Genomic DNA, 16,917 nt, shown 5'->3' with positions numbered 1-16,917 from the left:
TTTTGTGTGTTAGAGTGTAGCTTAATATTTCAAGACCTCTTAAAGTTCTCAACACGTTGTGAAGTGTATAAGGAGCTCTTTCCGAGGAATTTGAATATGGTTGCCTATACTTCCCTATCAGTTGTTGTAATATTTCTAATTTTTATCTGCAGTAATTAAATTTCCAGAGATAGTGTTTAATCTTGTTGTTACCATTCTGTAGTTAGCAGTGGTGAACGTTTTGTACACTAAAATGATTATTGCTAGGTTTATTGGCTTACATCAAAAAGAAATGATAAATGGACTGCTTTATTGATAGTGTCTTTCAGTTGCTGATTGGTTTTTCTCAAATAGATTGAAATGATCTAAAAACACTTTATTGTTACTTCGTTATAGGAACACAAATAACAGTTTTGGTCTATTATTCTGCAACAGCGAACTGTATCTTTTCCCCCTGAATATGTATGGAAGCTTGTTTCTGCTAAACGAATTGTTGACAACTAGACCTTGCAGTGCTGTTTTTTAGTGTTCTTCTTTCTGAAAACTAGGCTTTAAACCCGGCCAACGGAAAGTGTTATTTACCTGTTTCAAGAGGAATGATAAACGGGAAGTGAAGGTTGCCCAGTTGGCTGGATCTGTCGCCGAGATGTCTGCTTATCATCATGGAGAAGTAAGCGTTAGAATTGTAGTCCACTGAGAGCTGCAGGCATTGGCACGGGGGATAATTGTATATAAGAACATGCTTTTCCTTTTATAAGGTCTTTGGACATGTGAAAGAATTGAGAATTTGGGTTTACTATAAATTGTGGAGCAGGTGTAGATGACTTAGAACATGAATGTTGCGTTCTGTTTCTATTTTTAGCAAGCTTTGATGATGACTATTGTGAATTTGGCTCAGAACTTCGTGGGAAGCAACAACATTAACTTGCTTCAGCCTATTGGCCAGTTTGGGACTCGGCTTCATGGTGGCAAAGATGCTGCAAGCCCTCGTTACATTTTCACAATGCTAAGGTAAACATTTGTTTCTATAATAACATAAAAATCTTGATTGGAAGTTAACTGGAACCAATGAAATATGTAATGGAGTTGTAACTGTGTAAAAATGCTTGCCTTGGTTCTCTGAGGGTTCCAAATTACTGTTATGACTAATTCTGGACTTTCGTACTTTGTATTCTTTCGAACATTTTTAGAATAGTTTTAAATTTACAAAATAAATATTGTGGGGTTGTAATCCATAGTTCTCAAGTAATTTCCCCCCTATTTCCTGTACTGCTTACTGAAAAAAAAAGATGCTGAGAGTCATTCATTGTTGTAAACTATTTGACCATAAATAGAAGAAGTCCATTACTTTCAGTTTTAGGAATTAATGTTGCAATCAGTCCTTAGGAATGTAGGATTTTTTTTTCCAACTGATGGTTATTCTTATGTCTGATGAATAGGTTATGTGTTTGATTCAGAAAAATAGAAAATCCTTAAGTTTTTGCTCATATTTAGGAGCTTAAGGCTAATTTAAAATAATGCTATGTTTTGTCTTCACGCCTAAGAAAAATACACATTTACTGATAACATTAGATAAATTTTATTTCATTTTTTATAATTGATTTTTTAAAAAATTGAAAAGATTTCTTTGAAAGGAAAAATTATAGTAAGAGAAGCGGAGAGAGAAAGCGAGTAAGAGCAAGAGCCATCTTCCATCCACTGATTAGCTCTCAGAATGACCAGCTAGGGGCCTGGGGCTCCATCCAGATCTCCCGCACGGGTGTAGAAGCCCAAACGCGTGGACCACCTGCTGCTGCTTTCTTGGGGACATTAGCAGGAAGTAGGATCAGAAGTAGAGCAGCTCAGTCTGTCCCGTACTGGCACCCCTATGGGATACTGGTGTCACATGTGGCAGGTTAACCCACTATGCCATTACGACTGCCCCAATTTTATATATTTTTAAAAAGATTGATTGATTTGAAAGGTAAAGTTAGAGATAGGTGAATTTTTCCAGTGACCACTCCCCCCAAATGGTCCCAATAATGCAGGCTGGGTCAGGGTGAAGCGTTGGGACTCTGCATCTTCCCACATGGATAGCAGGGGCTCAAGCACTCAGGCCATCTTGTGTTGCTTTCCCAGGTACATTATCAGGAAGATGTGGGGGGAAGGAGAACAACAGGGACTCCAGCCAATGCCGTTACAGGACGCTGGCTTTGCAGGCAGCTTAATGCACTGTGGTTGACTGACGAATTCTATTGTTAAGCAAATGTAGTCAAAAATCTATAAAAATATTCTTTTAATAGTGTGTATTATTTCTCAAAGCCATTGATTTTTGTTTTATCCTTTTTTTTAGTTCATTAGCAAGATTACTTTTTCCGGCTGTGGATGACAACCTGCTTAAGTTTCTTTATGATGATAATCAGCGTGTGGAACCGGAATGGTATATTCCTATAATTCCCATGGTTTTAATCAACGGTGCTGAAGGCATTGGTACTGGCTGGGCTTGTAAGTTGCCGAACTATGACGCCAGGGAGATTGTGAATAACGTCAGGCGCATGCTAGATGGTCTGGATCCTCATCCGATGGTAATTATTTGAAACTTAAGGCCTTTATTGTTTAACAAATGACAGTTTAAATTACTAAGTTCATTATTTTTAGAAAAGTAATGAAATATTTTAGAACATAATAGATGGAAAAAGCTTTTCTTAAGAGTTAACTTGATGGGGTATAAGCTTTGGAATGAAACAGTAGGTCAGGTTTTTGGGGAAAAATTGTTGAAATTTTAAAATATTCTATGTTCAAGGCTTTCTGTTCTATGAACTATATAAAGAGTAATGCTTTCAAGATAAAATTACATTTAACTTCATGCTTTTGTTCTTGAATTACCAAGTCTTACCAGAGTTCTAAGGATGCTTGAAAACATGTTTGTATGTATTTAACTGTATCATTTTCATTTTATTTTTGTCTTTGTATGATTCACTGTACTCTTCTCAGACCTCCAGTTAAAACAAAAATCATCCCTTTCTTTACATTATTTTCAAATTAAGTGGAACTTTTTTCTTACCTTGATGTATCAAGGTATATTTTTGTTGCAAAAAATAATGCTTTTTGGGAAAATACAGAGATGGAAAGGGGGAAAATTCCACAAATCCATCATATAAATAAACGTGTTGATGTGTTTCTATTTATGTTTTATTTCATTTTTGTATTTCAAACTAAAAATTAAGTCTAGTATAATATCTGCTGTTATCTATAAATAAAGTACTTTAAGATATTTTGAACTGAAGCATCATAGTGCTTTTTTTGGTTATAGTTTTATTGAAGCTGCTCTAGACTTCGGAATACTGCTAGTGTATGAGGATCGGATAGACACAGCTTGTTTGCTTACTCTGTTCTTACACGGAGATCAGTGTCAGCACTGTCTGCAAAAAATTGATGTTATGAAGATAAGGCATTAGAAACAGAAGTTTAGACATAGAAGATATTAATAATGGCCTAATATGCAAAAAGTAGTAGTAATGTACTATGCTATAGGCCAAGATTTCTATAGTGATGGTGTGAATGATGGAAGGGCTCACTTGGGAAATTAGATAAATGGGAATGCTGTGTATCTGAAGGCTGCGTGGATAGATAATGAGAGCCCTGAGAACATTCAGGCAAAATGTGGGAGAAAGGCAGTGGTTCTGCAAGGCAAATCATTAGAGGAAAAAGTAGAAAATTAGATTGATTTTGGAATGTGAGAGGCTTTCAGTATAGGGCCCAAAGAATTTGAAATTAAAGGATATTAATCTAAGGGTTGGACAGCAGACTGAAGTGCTATTCTAAGAAATCTAGGTACAATGGTGAGATTTTGAGGTTCAGAAGATAATTGGAATATACTAACAGGTTATGAATTCATGATCATATAGTCACTAGATAAGAGGGATGATTAAGAGTGAGAAATCCAATTTGTTATGTTTGTTACTATCAACCTATGAACTGAGAAGCATTCAAATATGGCAGTAACACTCAAGAGAAAAGTCAGGACTTTTAAGTTATTTGTGTTTTTCCTTGCAGCTTCCAAACTACAAGAACTTTAAAGGCACAATCCAAGAACTTGGTCAAAACCAGTATGCAGTCAGTGGTGAAATATTTGTGGTTGATAGAAACACAGTAGAAATTACAGAGCTTCCAGTTAGAACTTGGACACAGGTTAGTCTAAATATGTGCACTCCCTCTGCGAAGGGCATTGCATTAGCAGTTCTTTACGGTAAGAATTATTCCATCCTTGTTGATTCTCAGTTTGAGTAGTTAATAAATCTTGCATACATTTTTACCCACTCATACAGTAATTGAAACTTTTTAAACTTAATGAGGTATGGTTTATGTTAGTCTTTTTTAAAAATTTTGTATATGTCTTAAAAGGAATAGGATTAGTGATTTAAATTCTTATAGCAATCAATACGTTCAAGTCAATTAATACCAGCTGTTATAAATCTAATATCGTTTGTGTCCTCTATTGTCCCTTCTAGTTGATGTAATCTCCGTACTGTTGGGACTTCATCTTCCCTTGGCAGGATGAGCGCATCCGAGCCTTGACCTTGCAGGCCTTCTCTCACTGCTAGATGCCCATTTGCTTCTAGACTGACTGAGCAGGAGCCAATAGAAGTGGAGCTTTCCTTTTTTTTTTGTTTTTTCCCTCTTGAATGAGTAAAGAGTTTTTCAGAGATTGAAAAGACTTTTTGTAGAACATGACAGCAAGTAAGGAATTACTTAATGTTAAATCTTTTATAGGTGTACAAAGAACAAGTTTTAGAACCTATGCTGAATGGAACCGACAAAACACCAGCATTAATTTCTGATTACAAAGAATATCATACTGATACAACTGTGAAATTTGTGGTGAAAATGACAGAAGAGAAACTGGCGCAAGCAGAAGCTGCTGGATTACATAAAGTGTTTAAGCTTCAAACTACTCTTACTTGTAATTCCATGGTAATTTTTACATTTACTGCTTGATTTTCCTTGCCTGGTATAAATTCATTTGTTGGAATTGGCTTCATGATAGAGGTAGTCAAATGAATGTACTTTGTCACTGTGTATTTGGTGAAGAATCTAGGTATATACTCCTTTCTCTACTTTTGATGTGTTACTTTTATTCTCAACTCATGCTTCTACATCTGAATTGGAGCACAAGATGTATTTATTTTCACACATACTGTAGGAGAGAATGGTTATTGTACACTTTTATGTGCCTTATGCCTACTTCTAGCAACAAATCAATTGTAGAGTCTTAATTTCCACATAACTCAAATTTGCTTCATTAAAATTATGATTGTGTTTATTGTAAAACTAGGAAGAAAGTTATGTCAATGTGTAAGACTACCCAAATTCCATTCTAAATTTAAAATGCAGTGAAAGATAAAAACATTCAGCAATAGCATAATGGTTCAGAAAAATCATTGTTATGTGCTGAGACAGACTGGTAGAGGGATAATAAAAGTTTGAATTACAACACAAGTAATTATAAAAGTCAAAGATGGGGGAAATGTATGTTTTTAGTTTGGGGGAAACATTTTCCTTAGATGGTTTTATAGCTAGTTTTTAAAAGAAGCTATTTTTAGCTCAAAATTATATTTTAGGCCTTTCTGTAGTTAGTGGTTTTCAAAATGGTATTTACAGAAATGTCTTACTGGTTCTGGTTCTACTCAATAGCTTTTAGGAGTTGTGTGTTCATAATATGTTACTGTTTTAAATATTGTGGAAGTCATTTAAGTGAAAATAGAAGTACAGATTATATAATCTACAAAAACTGTGTTTTACCTAGGTTCTCTTTGATCATATGGGATGTCTGAAGAAATATGAAACTGTGCAAGACATTCTGAAAGAATTCTTTGACTTAAGATTAAGTTATTATGGTTTACGAAAGGAATGGCTTGTAGGAATGCTGGGAGCAGAATCTACCAAGCTTAACAATCAAGCCCGTTTCATTTTAGAGAAGATACAAGGGAAAATTACTATAGGTAAGATGAAACCTTTTAAAATTTAAAGATTAGTTAAAAATGGAAAAAAAGCTTTATTAATAGAAGACATTTTTATCAGTAGAATATAAGCAAATACAAATTGAATCTCTTTTCTTGATCCTAACTTTATTTTTCCCTCACATAGAGAATAGGTCAAAGAAAGATTTGATTCAAATGTTAGTCCAGAGAGGTTATGAATCTGACCCAGTGAAAGCCTGGAAAGAAGCACAAGAAAAGGTAATCATTTGCAGAAAAAGACATTCAGAGAAGCTTTTAAAATCAACTTCCAAAACAAACAAAAACCCAACCCCTGAACTTTAAATTTAGTATTGCTAAAGGTGATGAGTTGTCTGTTTGGAGACTGAAGTCTTCTGTTTATCCACAGAACAAATACAGTGCAGGAAATTGCCGTGCACACCCACCACAAAACTCTTGGCCAGTGTGACTCCACCCGGGCCTGGAGAAATGACCCCAAGTCGGAGAAGGTAGCTCAGTCCCCTTGAGCCTGCCAATAAAAGGGTGTCGTTTGTGGTGGTGATTTCTGTGAGATGCATGTATACTATCTGGGAACCAGAGTGGCAGCACACTCAAGTTCATACTTTTCAGTCTGTGGTCACAGTATGGCATCCAGACACTATGCCCTTGATCTGGGTTTGGTTAATGCTGGGAATTTAGAGACAAAATACTCATTATTGTACAACTTTATAGAGCATCGCGTAAGTGCTCGTCCCTGGGCTTACATTTTTGGCTAGAGATTTAAACCCGAGAACTTCAGATTAAGAGTCTGATGTTTTGTTACTTTAAGTCATCCCTTTCAGCTCATAACGTAGTGATATGAATTCAATCAATGGGGTGTTGAAACTGAGATTCCCCTCAGGAACAGTTTCTTGATGTATGTAAAGAGAAAAAAATTTTGAAAGGCAATTTAACATTGTGATTGAGAACAGAAATACAAAAGAAAATGTGATGGTTAATTTCTGATACTTAGATTATTTACATATATATCATACTAACAATGTTAATATCTAGCAATATGATTATGTGGACTAACTTGAAACGAAAGCTTTTTTAGTTATGCGTTCTCAACCATAATGTTTTTCTATGTATTCATCATATTACATTGAACTGTTGCTTTTGTTTGTATTATGTTTTTATGATAGATTTAATCAAATGCTGAAGAAAATAGATAGGACAGGATGGGCAGCATGCAGAGTTATAAATTTTTAAAAATTTCCTCTCAATATGCTTTGGTTTGTTGTTAAACTCCAGATTAGGATTTATATACTATTTGGCCTTTTGTATCAGTGTTTCAATTATATCTTCAAATTCATGAGTTTACTAGTTAATTATTTTTACTGCTTAGCTTTAAAAGATGAAGGTATCTGCCGTTAGAGGATGCACTTCTGGTGGATGTAGAATCCCTGGGTAAAGCGTACCTTCGTTTCTGTGATGATCTTGTCATCAACATCTTCTCAGCCCTTGGCTGTGTGTGCACTAGCGTTAGGGTGGCCAGCTGACAGACCTGCTGCTGTGAAAGTGACCTGCTGCAGAAAGCTCAAGAGTTAGAATTACAGCAGCTAAACAGTAGATTAAAAGTTTTTTTTTCTTAAGTAATAAATACATCATTCAAACTTAAATTTTTTTTCTTGATTTGAGTCTCTTAGTCCATCAACAGTGATACAGTCATACAGCATTCATTAATTTGGATTTAATCAAAACCTAGAATTGAATAGTTTGAAGTATGGGTCATGGCTAGTTTTTATGACCCACTGGTATAGTTCTCTAGGACACTAACAGTTGAAATACTTCATAGCAAATGCACTATTACATGAGGAATTTTCGAAGATTCCAGAACACAAAATCTGTGATAAGTTATATAGGTATTTATTTACCAGCCGAACAGCATTCCTTATTTGGTAATGTTGAATAACCAAATTTATAGTTTTGTTTATGAAATGAAGCCTGTCGCTTTGACATTTTTATTGCATTTCTAAAGTATAGCTGAACCTTGCAGGTATACATTATTTACTTAAATTTTTAACAACAATGTAAAGCTTTTTTTCTTTGGTTACTAAAAGTGAGCTCCTTGTTTTATGGAGTGATATTGTTGCCTCAGTCATTTTTATTTTTTTGAGTGCTTTAAACAACTTATGTGAAGTTTAATGACCATTTCAATTTTCAAAATCTTGATGATACCATCTAAAACAACTTTTATGAAATTCTTTGTATTTTGCAATTTAATATCTGCACAAGATTATCGTTGCATTTATTTCTAAGGGCCTTATGCATAACATTTCAGAAGGCCTTTGGCAGTTCTTTAGCTCCCAACTCAATGTCTAAAATAAACTTTGAGTTCTCACAAGTATACTTGCTTTGAAGAATTTTTAATAAGAATATATTTTTAGTGAATGCCTGTACCAGATACATTTATTAAAAATGCAAAATAGTTTTCAGTAATAATTATCTTTGGTTTCACATTTTTCTTTCACAAATATAAAAATCTCAAGATGCAATATAAAATGTTAGTTTCACTCTGTTACTTTCAAGATTTAAGGTGTTCTCATTTAGTAACAGTCTCTGAGGAAAGCAGTTTTTCACCAGTCTCTTAGATGAATAGGGATTGAATATACCATTTCTTCTGAAGGTTTTATTGTACATCTTTAGAAAATTTTCAGTTCTTTATAGGAAACATTTTTATAGGTAATCTTGCAGATAATCTAAATTAACCCTACCAACCTGACAGAATAGCATTTATAATGTAGCATTAATAGAATATTTAACTCAGTATTCAGAAAATGTCAACACTAATTTGACTTTAATATAAAGTGTATTTTTTTTACAGGCAGCAGAAGAGGAAGAAACACAAAACCAGCATGATGATAGTTCCTCCGATTCAGGAACTCCTTCAGGCCCCGATTTTAATTATATTTTAAATATGTCTCTGTGGTCTCTTACTAAAGAAAAAGTTGAAGAACTGATTAAACAGAGAGATGCAAAAGTATGAACTTTTGTGGGTTAAATAATTTGAAACTGTGATGTTAGCCATATCCTCAGTTTTCTTTTTCCAAAAATAAATATTGATTGACTCTTTATACATATTTAAATGAATGCTTAATAAACCATACTGCTTTTTATCGTAGGGACGCGAGGTCAGTGATCTGAAAAGGAAATCCCCTTCGGATCTCTGGAAGGAAGATTTAGCAGCATTTGTCGAGGAACTGGATGTAGGTGGTCTCCATTAAAAACACATTTTGAGTAATCTTCATGAAACAAGCTTTCTTATAATGAATTCTGAGGGTGTTTAATCTGACTTTGGATTAAGCCTCTAGCTATATCTCTATGAAATGTTGAGAAAAGTTGTATGGATTTATTTAGAGAGGAAATTTAAAATTGGCTAAATTTTAATACTTTCTACTAAAATTTCTTAAATAACTTCTGAAATTCTGTTTATTTTCCTGCAAGGAGATGAGGCCAGCATCTGTATATGTGTGTGTGTATATATACACTCATGTATATTAATATAGTACATACACATATGTATGTGTATAATAGAAGTATCTTGCTTTTAGCCGTGGAATGAGAGTCTCATAGGTTAAAAGAGGCAGAAATCTTTATTTTCATGTTATAACCTGGGTTTCTCCAAGTAGTATTCTATTGTAAAAATAAATTGAAAAAAGAAATTGTAAACCTTTTTAAAAATTGTGTACCTAAAATATTGGAATTAGATTAACAGTCATAGCATCTGCTTTCGAGTGGCAAAATAAATACTGCAATTTTAGTGATTACTTATGTGGAATTACTTCCTCTTTCCCTTTTAATCATTTTCACTGGTTTATTGTCCACATGCTCTAATTTTATTTTTATGGCTGATGTTAGAACTGAAAGTTAGAAGAGCAAGTGTGGTACGTTAGTTACCCAGTCGGAACTTTTATATTCTGTTGTCCTGGGTTCCCTTAATGATACTTGAAGAGCCACAGCATAAGTATACGTTGGTTTATGTTTATATTTTTCTTATATTATTAATATTTTAAAAAAATGAATAATTATCTTTATGGGGTTATATATTTCATTACATTCATAGATTGAATGCTGATTAAATCGTGTATTTAGGTGATTCATCCTCTTAAGCATTGATCCTTTCTTTGGGAATAGTCAGTCTTTTTTTCGGTATTTTGAATTATCTGAAGTATAGTAATAGCTTTAATCTGTAACACAACACTGGAAGTGACTGCTCCTATCTGGCTTGGCTTTGTACCGCTCCACCAGGCCGTAAGCAAGGAGCTGCATAGCCCATGAGCCGGGGCCGCAGGTGTGGGATGAGCTTGCTGTGCCCCTGCACCGGCCCCGATGCTGCATGTTGGCCGTGCTGGTCCTGCGTTTCTATGTATCCTCAGAGTGACTCCCCTCAGCACTCCGTTTGAAGAAAGTTTTCATTAGCCTGTTACCAGAGAAGGATCCTGAAGTTCAGAGAACTTAGCTAATTTTTTTTTTTGAGATGAACTATATCATGGTTAAGAGCAATTACTGATCCTCTCGGGTCTTCATTATTTCTTGTTTTTATCACTATGTATATTTTTAAATACCTAATATATAGTAGATGTTATTTAAACTTTCCTGAATATATTAAATCAGAGGCATAGGTGAAATCTAAGTCCTCCTGTTTATAAAAGTTACATTTTCATAAACATATTATGCTACAAAAATGTCCTTAAATGCCTATTACCCTTCAAGTTCCTTGTACCTTTAAATCCGTAATTATTTATAGGAGTAATTTGAACCTATGCTATTAGAAATATTTATTATGTAGAATATCCTAAGTTGCATCTTGCCTATATTCATACTTCCAATTTTACATACTTTCTGACTTTAAATTTATGAACCATTGTTACATTTTCTGTTTTTGCTAGATCAATAGAAAAGAATAACTTTGTTCCTGTTAATAGACCTTTGTGTGTGACTTGCTAGGATTATGGTGGTACCAGATTATCAGAGGTCTGGATTCCAAATTCATATCATAAGACCCTGGAGTTGGAAGGAATCGTTCAGGTCATTTAGTTGCCACTGCCCCATCGCTCCAGCTCCTCACCTCCATGTTTCATGAGAGGGTAGTCGAACAGGTTCAGGTGACGTTCAGGTGGTTTTTCACTACTTCATTTTGGGATAGATGAGTTGAAAGCTCTATTTCTTAGTGAACTAAAACTTCAGTTTCATACACAGTAATGATCTTTTCTTAGAAAAGGTGATCTTTGCCCCCTCTTCCCTTCTAATTCTACTTCAGAAAGTGGAAGCTCAAGAACGAGAGGACATTCTGGCTGGGATGTCTGGCAAAGCAATCAAAGGGAAAGTTGGCAAACCTAAAGTGAAGAAGCTTCAGTTGGAAGAGACAATGCCTTCACCTTATGGGAGGAGAATTGTTCCAGAAATTACAGCCATGAAGGCAGATGCCAGCAAAAAGTTACTCAAGAAGAAGAAGGTATGACACGCCCCTTACTCTGCTTTTTTCTCTCTAAACTGCACCCTGGAATTTAAATATTTTAGAGTGTGCCTACATCATGCTTTACTTTTGAATTTAATACAGTTCAACTGTGATAGGAAATCATATTGGTTAAAGATCACATATATGTAAAGAAAAAAAACTAGTCAACTCAATTTTTAAGCATTATAAAAATTTTACTTGGGAAGCAAAAAGAGAGGGATTTTCAACCAGTTGGTTCATTCTAAGAAGGCCAGGGAGCCAGGATCAGTCCAGAGCCCTTGTGGGTAGCAGGACTCGAGAACTGTACCACCATCTGTTGCCTCCCAAGGTTTGCTCTAGCAGGAAGCTGGGATCAGGAGTGAGGGCAGAATTCAAACTTGGGCACCCGTGTGGGATGTAGACATCTCAGCTGCTGTGTCAACCTCTTCTCCAAACCTCTTCCCACTGCTCAATTTTTAAAATGAAACTAGAAATCTAAAATGAAAATAGTGCACTGAACAGCTTTCTAAATGCAAAACTTTGGGACTAAGCAAAAAACAAAGAATGGGTGTATTAACTTTAAAATGTAAACTTTATATCATGCAGTTTTATAGTAGAAAAGGGTTTGGTTCTTAAAGTAAACTATGTTTTACTATTCATTTTGCTTTTAGTTACACAAATGTTATGCAAATATTATGCCAATAGCCAGCTAAGTACCACAGGGGATTTTTTTAAATGGTATTTTAACCTGTCTTTGAGCAGGAATGGTTAGAATTAGCCAGAAGAAGGAAAGTCTGGAAAGAATCTTTAGCTAAGGAAACCAAATATGTGACTGGTCCTAAAGACACAGGCTTGTATTTCTAGAAAAGTTGATTTAAGAATCCAAGGAGGGATATATAGCTATTTCCAGGAGGTTGTTAGGAATGTAGGGTCATATAGTGGAAAGTTTGGGAAATGAGCCTAAGAGCTAGGCTTGAAGATTGCAAAGTTCTTGCTATGGAGCTGTTTGTAGAAGCATAGAAACATTCTGACACTGGAGCAGGTGTTCTCATTTAAACATAGGTCTGTACTACTTTGCTCTCACCTGCTGCCCTATCCTGCATGGTTCGTTTAGTTGTGCAAACTTTCCTGGATCCTTGAGGGAATGGTTTTTCTCCTTCCCATTTGCTATTTGTCAGGTTCATTTCCCACCACTTTCCCCCTTACATAGTTTCTTGATCACCACATCTATGCTGAGAACTTTTTCTACTCATGCTGACGCCTCTTGAATCTGTGTCCTACCTTATACTGTTCTCAGGAGAACCAGATTAGTGTGGCCACCTGAGTGCCCAAACCCCTGGAATTCAAGCATGTCTGAAACAATGCATCCTCCTCATCTCAAAACCTGCCTTGCACATCATGTAAGCTAATAACAGGATCAGCAGTAACTGACGGGAGCTGGCAATAGGGAGGTTGCTCATTTAATCAGTAGCTGAATCCTACTGCCCACCTACAAGACAGTCAAAATCTACCCTCTTGTCTTGGTCAAATTTACTGAGCTTTCTCTGAGATCTAGAACTAGTCCCTAGTGGTCTCATGATTTTTACCTTTATTTCATTCCTTTTGGTTATGCATCTGTGTCTATAAAGATGATTTGAACATCAGAGTTACCTAAAGCCTAGAGGCTTCCATCCTTTGGTTGACTCTAAAAGTGGCAGGAATGGCCAGAGCTGAGCAAGGCCAAACTAGGAGCATCATCTGGGTCTCACCGCTGGGTGGCAGGGACCCATGCACTTGAGCCATCTTCCACCTTACCTACAGCTTTAGTTTGGAGCAGCTGGGATGTGGTCTGTGTGGCATGTCCGCCACACATGGCAGTTATCACTGTGCCACAGTGCTGGCCCCCAGCTGTATCATTTATACCAGAATATTTCTGAAACTGAACTGATTGTACACACGTCCTTTAAATCCTCAGTGACTCCCATGATGAACACAGGTTGCTAGGATACAGCAGTTTGGCTCTTGGAGGCCTCCCTGTATTTCTCTTCTTTAATATTCTTTCCGCTTCCCTTTCATTGGCTCCTCGCAAACTGTTTCCTGTATTTATAGATCTGACTAATAAAATACAGTGTGATGCCCCACGCCTCTGTGCCTTGGACCTGGGATGGCTCCTTGGTCTTAACTCTGGTAAACTTGTGACATTCTTTCAGAACCAGGTCGGAAAGGCAGCTTCCCTGTGGTGGCTCCTTTGCCCTTAGGAAGAACTACTCATTTTTTTCTGTTGAGCAGCTGCTTTATTTCCCAATGATTTCTTTTTCCACAGTCAGGAAGAACCTCTCTGTGAATGACATGTGTCCCTTTGCCCTTTCAATACTTGATTTTTTTTCTAGTATGTGAAAGCCTCAGTTTGGGAACTACTTTGCAGATAGCTTTCACTACAGTTAGCTACCGGTATGGAAGTCCCTTTGATAATCAGACACTACTTTCTTCTTTTTAAAAAAAATTTGGGGCCTAGTACAGTGGCCTAGCAGCTAAAGTCCTCGCCTTGAATGCCCCAGGATCACAAATGGGCACCGGTTCTAATCCCAGTAGCTCCACTTCCCCCCCAGCTCCCTGCTTATGCCCTGGGAAAGCAGTTGAGGACAGCCCAAAGCCTTAGGATCCTGTACCCATGTGGGAGACCTGGAAGAGTTCCTGGCTCTTGGCTTTGGATTGGCGCAGCACCGACCATTGTGATCACTTGAGGAGTGAATCATTGGATGGAAGATCTTCCTGACTATCCTCCTCTCTGTATATCTGACTTTGCAATAAAAAATAAATAAACCTTAAAAAAAAATTTTTTTTTCACCTAGTTGAAGGCAGAGCAATAGAGACAGTGACAGATCTTCCATCCCATGGTGTACTCCCTAAGTGTCTGTAACAGCCAGAGCTGGGGCAGGCTGAAGCAGGTGTCTCAACTCCTTCCACGGTCCCCATTCAGGTGGCAGGAGCCTACTGCTTTCCTGAATGCATTGGCAGGAAGCTGGGTTGGAAACAGAGCAGCTGGAACTTGTACCAGCATTCTCATGGGGGACGCAGCTCTCGCCAGTAGCAGCTTAAATGTACCACAGTGCCTACCTTGGTCTTCTTATTGCTTATGGTTGTTTCTAAGTACTCATCGTCTGCTTACAGTTCCAATTTTCTGTTATAAATGTCATTTTCTGCAAGTAAGTAAAGCACTTATGTGATCATGGTCTTCTGTTAGGATCTCAACAGAACTTTTTTTTTTTTTTAACTTAGTGAAGATGCTGTTCACTGACTGCAACTCTTTGGTCTTACATTATTTTAACTTATACATTTTCTTTTTAACATGCAGGGAGATCTTGATACTACCGCAGTAAAAACAGAGTTTGATGAAGAATTCACTGGGACAACAATGGAGGGTACCGGAGAAGACACAGTGACCCCATTAGCACCTGTCAGCAAAGGTCCCAAGCCCAAAAGGGAGAAAAAGGAGCCAGGTGAGGACTTGCTATATGGGTGTTTGATTTGGTATATGTGAGAAAAACTAGGGAGACCTTAGCCAGATTTTTTTTTAAAGATTTATTTTATTGGAAAGGCAGAAATACAGAAAGGAGGAGAGACAGAAGATCTTCCATCCGATGGTTCACTCCCCAAGCAGCCGCAACAGCCAGTGCTGCTCCGATCTGAAACCAGGAGCCAGGAATTTCTTTCCGGGTCTGCCATGCGGGTGCAGGGTCCCAAGGCTTTGGACCATCCTCGACTGCTTTCCCAGGCCACAAGCAGGGAGCTGGATGGGAAGTGGAGCTGCTGGGATTAGAACCAGTGCCCATATGTGATCCTGGCACGTTCAAGGCGAGGACCTTAACCATTACGCTATCACGATGGGCCCCTTAGCCGGATTTTGATGATTTTTTTTTTGCTAGTAGAAATAAATAACTTCAACTTTTATGAGTGCTGATTGTTTTATGAAAAGACTTTTAATTGTAACAGTTTTAATTTTCCTGATGACACCTGTAGAAGCACGATTCATATGTTGTTGCTGTTCTTTGACTTTTAGGTGCCAGGGTGAGAAAGACACCCACATCATCTGGCAAGCCTGGTGCAAAGAAAGTGAAGAAACGGAATCCTTGGTCAGATGATGATTCCAAGTCGGAGAGCGACCTGGAGGAAACGGAGCCCGTGGTTATCCCAAGGGACTCTCTGCTTAGGAGAGCAGCTGGTTCGTGATGCATTTTCTATTTCCATTACTGTGTATTGTAGTCTGATGTACAGGTTGTTGTCAATATTACCAATGTTGCTAAATACTGAAGTCACTGCTGTTGAAGAAATTTCAGTTAGGAAGATGAAAAACACTGCTATACAACTTCTTCAAAATTAATCGTTTTCTTATCTGTATTATAAAGCTGTTCTTTGTACTCTATAGTTTGAAAGATACCAGCCATGTGGATCTAGCAGAAAGTGTTTTGTTCTTTTGTTCTTTGTATCAGACTTCTTGTAATTTTTCCTGCTTCAGCCAGTTGGATTGCATATACATAAGTCTGTTTTAGATAACCTCAATGGTAAGGTTAGACTACAGAATACCATTCTGTTACCTTATTTTGTGGCTAAGCATGTGGCTTGATCCCTTTTGATATCAGAGTGTTCCAACAGAGTGTGAATTTCTTTAGTTGATTAAAATCCTGATATAAGAAATAACTTTTAATTATGTCAGACCTTAAGTTCTTGGGCTCTTTAGTCATTAAGTGATTACATTTCTTTATCGTAATGTCCATAGAAGTATTATTTCACAGGCATATTTTTAGCAAGTTATACCATAGGTTATATGAGCTATTTCATACATTAAAAGCAAAGTGTAAAGTTACGTATCCTCCAGTTTTTAAATTGTATTGTTAGAAATCAAATTATATTCACATTGTACTAGTACGTCTTTTCCCATAATTGATGGCTTTGAATGCATTCTATTAAATTATTTGATATTTTGAAGTCTTAGGTTTTATTTTTGTTATTCATCTGAAAGATGACTGTCTTTATATTCTCTTCACAGCCAGGTTTAAGTTTTTATCCAAGGTTCAGAGAAAGTTTAGTGCTTCTTGATGAATTGTAAAATGTGTCATTTGTAATCACATAAATAGAAAGTATTTATCATTTGTACCATGGTCTCCTTGGCTACTTTCTCAGTACGTTTCACCAGTGTAAAATTTTTTTTTCAAGATTTTTATTTTTATTGCAAAGTCAGATATACAGAGAGGAGGAGAGACAGAGAAGATCTGTCCATTGATTCATTTCTCAAGTGGTCACAATAGCCGGAGCTGAGCCACTCCAAAGCCAGGAGCTTCTTCTGGGTCACCCATGAGGATTTAAGGTCTCAAGGCTTTGGACCAACCTTGACTGCTTTCGCAGGCCACAAGCAGGTTGCTGCATTGGAAGCGGGGCTGTCAGGACATGAACTGGTGCCCATATGGGATCCTGGTGGATGCAAGGCAAGGACTTTAGGCACGAGGCTACCAGGCAGGGCCCCAA

At 36.8% G+C, this 16,917-nt stretch overlaps 1 protein-coding gene across 5 annotated transcripts in view; it reads left to right on the top strand.

The window, feature by feature from the left end:
* TOP2B (DNA topoisomerase II beta) overlaps nucleotides 1-16,917 on the top strand; it is a 56,703-nt gene that overhangs the window by 33,277 nt on the left and 6,509 nt on the right. For all 5 annotated transcript variants that reach the window (XM_040963672.1, XM_040963661.1, XM_040963643.1 and 2 more), the window contains 12 exons: nucleotides 528-649; nucleotides 842-990; nucleotides 2,312-2,543; nucleotides 4,015-4,149; nucleotides 4,732-4,932; nucleotides 5,765-5,960; nucleotides 6,106-6,197; nucleotides 8,803-8,958; nucleotides 9,101-9,184; nucleotides 11,239-11,433; nucleotides 14,750-14,894; nucleotides 15,455-15,616. In XM_040963672.1, the coding sequence (XP_040819606.1) occupies nucleotides 528-649; nucleotides 842-990; nucleotides 2,312-2,543; nucleotides 4,015-4,149; nucleotides 4,732-4,932; nucleotides 5,765-5,960; nucleotides 6,106-6,197; nucleotides 8,803-8,958; nucleotides 9,101-9,184; nucleotides 11,239-11,433; nucleotides 14,750-14,894; nucleotides 15,455-15,616 (1,869 nt within the window). The remainder of the gene's footprint in view (nucleotides 1-527; nucleotides 650-841; nucleotides 991-2,311; nucleotides 2,544-4,014; nucleotides 4,150-4,731; nucleotides 4,933-5,764; nucleotides 5,961-6,105; nucleotides 6,198-8,802; nucleotides 8,959-9,100; nucleotides 9,185-11,238; nucleotides 11,434-14,749; nucleotides 14,895-15,454; nucleotides 15,617-16,917) is intronic.

The sequence above is a fragment of the Ochotona curzoniae genome, unplaced genomic scaffold (assembly GCF_017591425.1).
Source record: "Ochotona curzoniae isolate NIBS_2020 unplaced genomic scaffold, NIBS_Ocur_1.0 contig_1302, whole genome shotgun sequence".
Classification (NCBI taxonomy): Eukaryota; Metazoa; Chordata; class Mammalia; order Lagomorpha; family Ochotonidae; genus Ochotona; species Ochotona curzoniae.
Note: the sequence above shows the minus strand (reverse complement) of the source record. Positions and strands in the feature narration are given on the sequence as shown.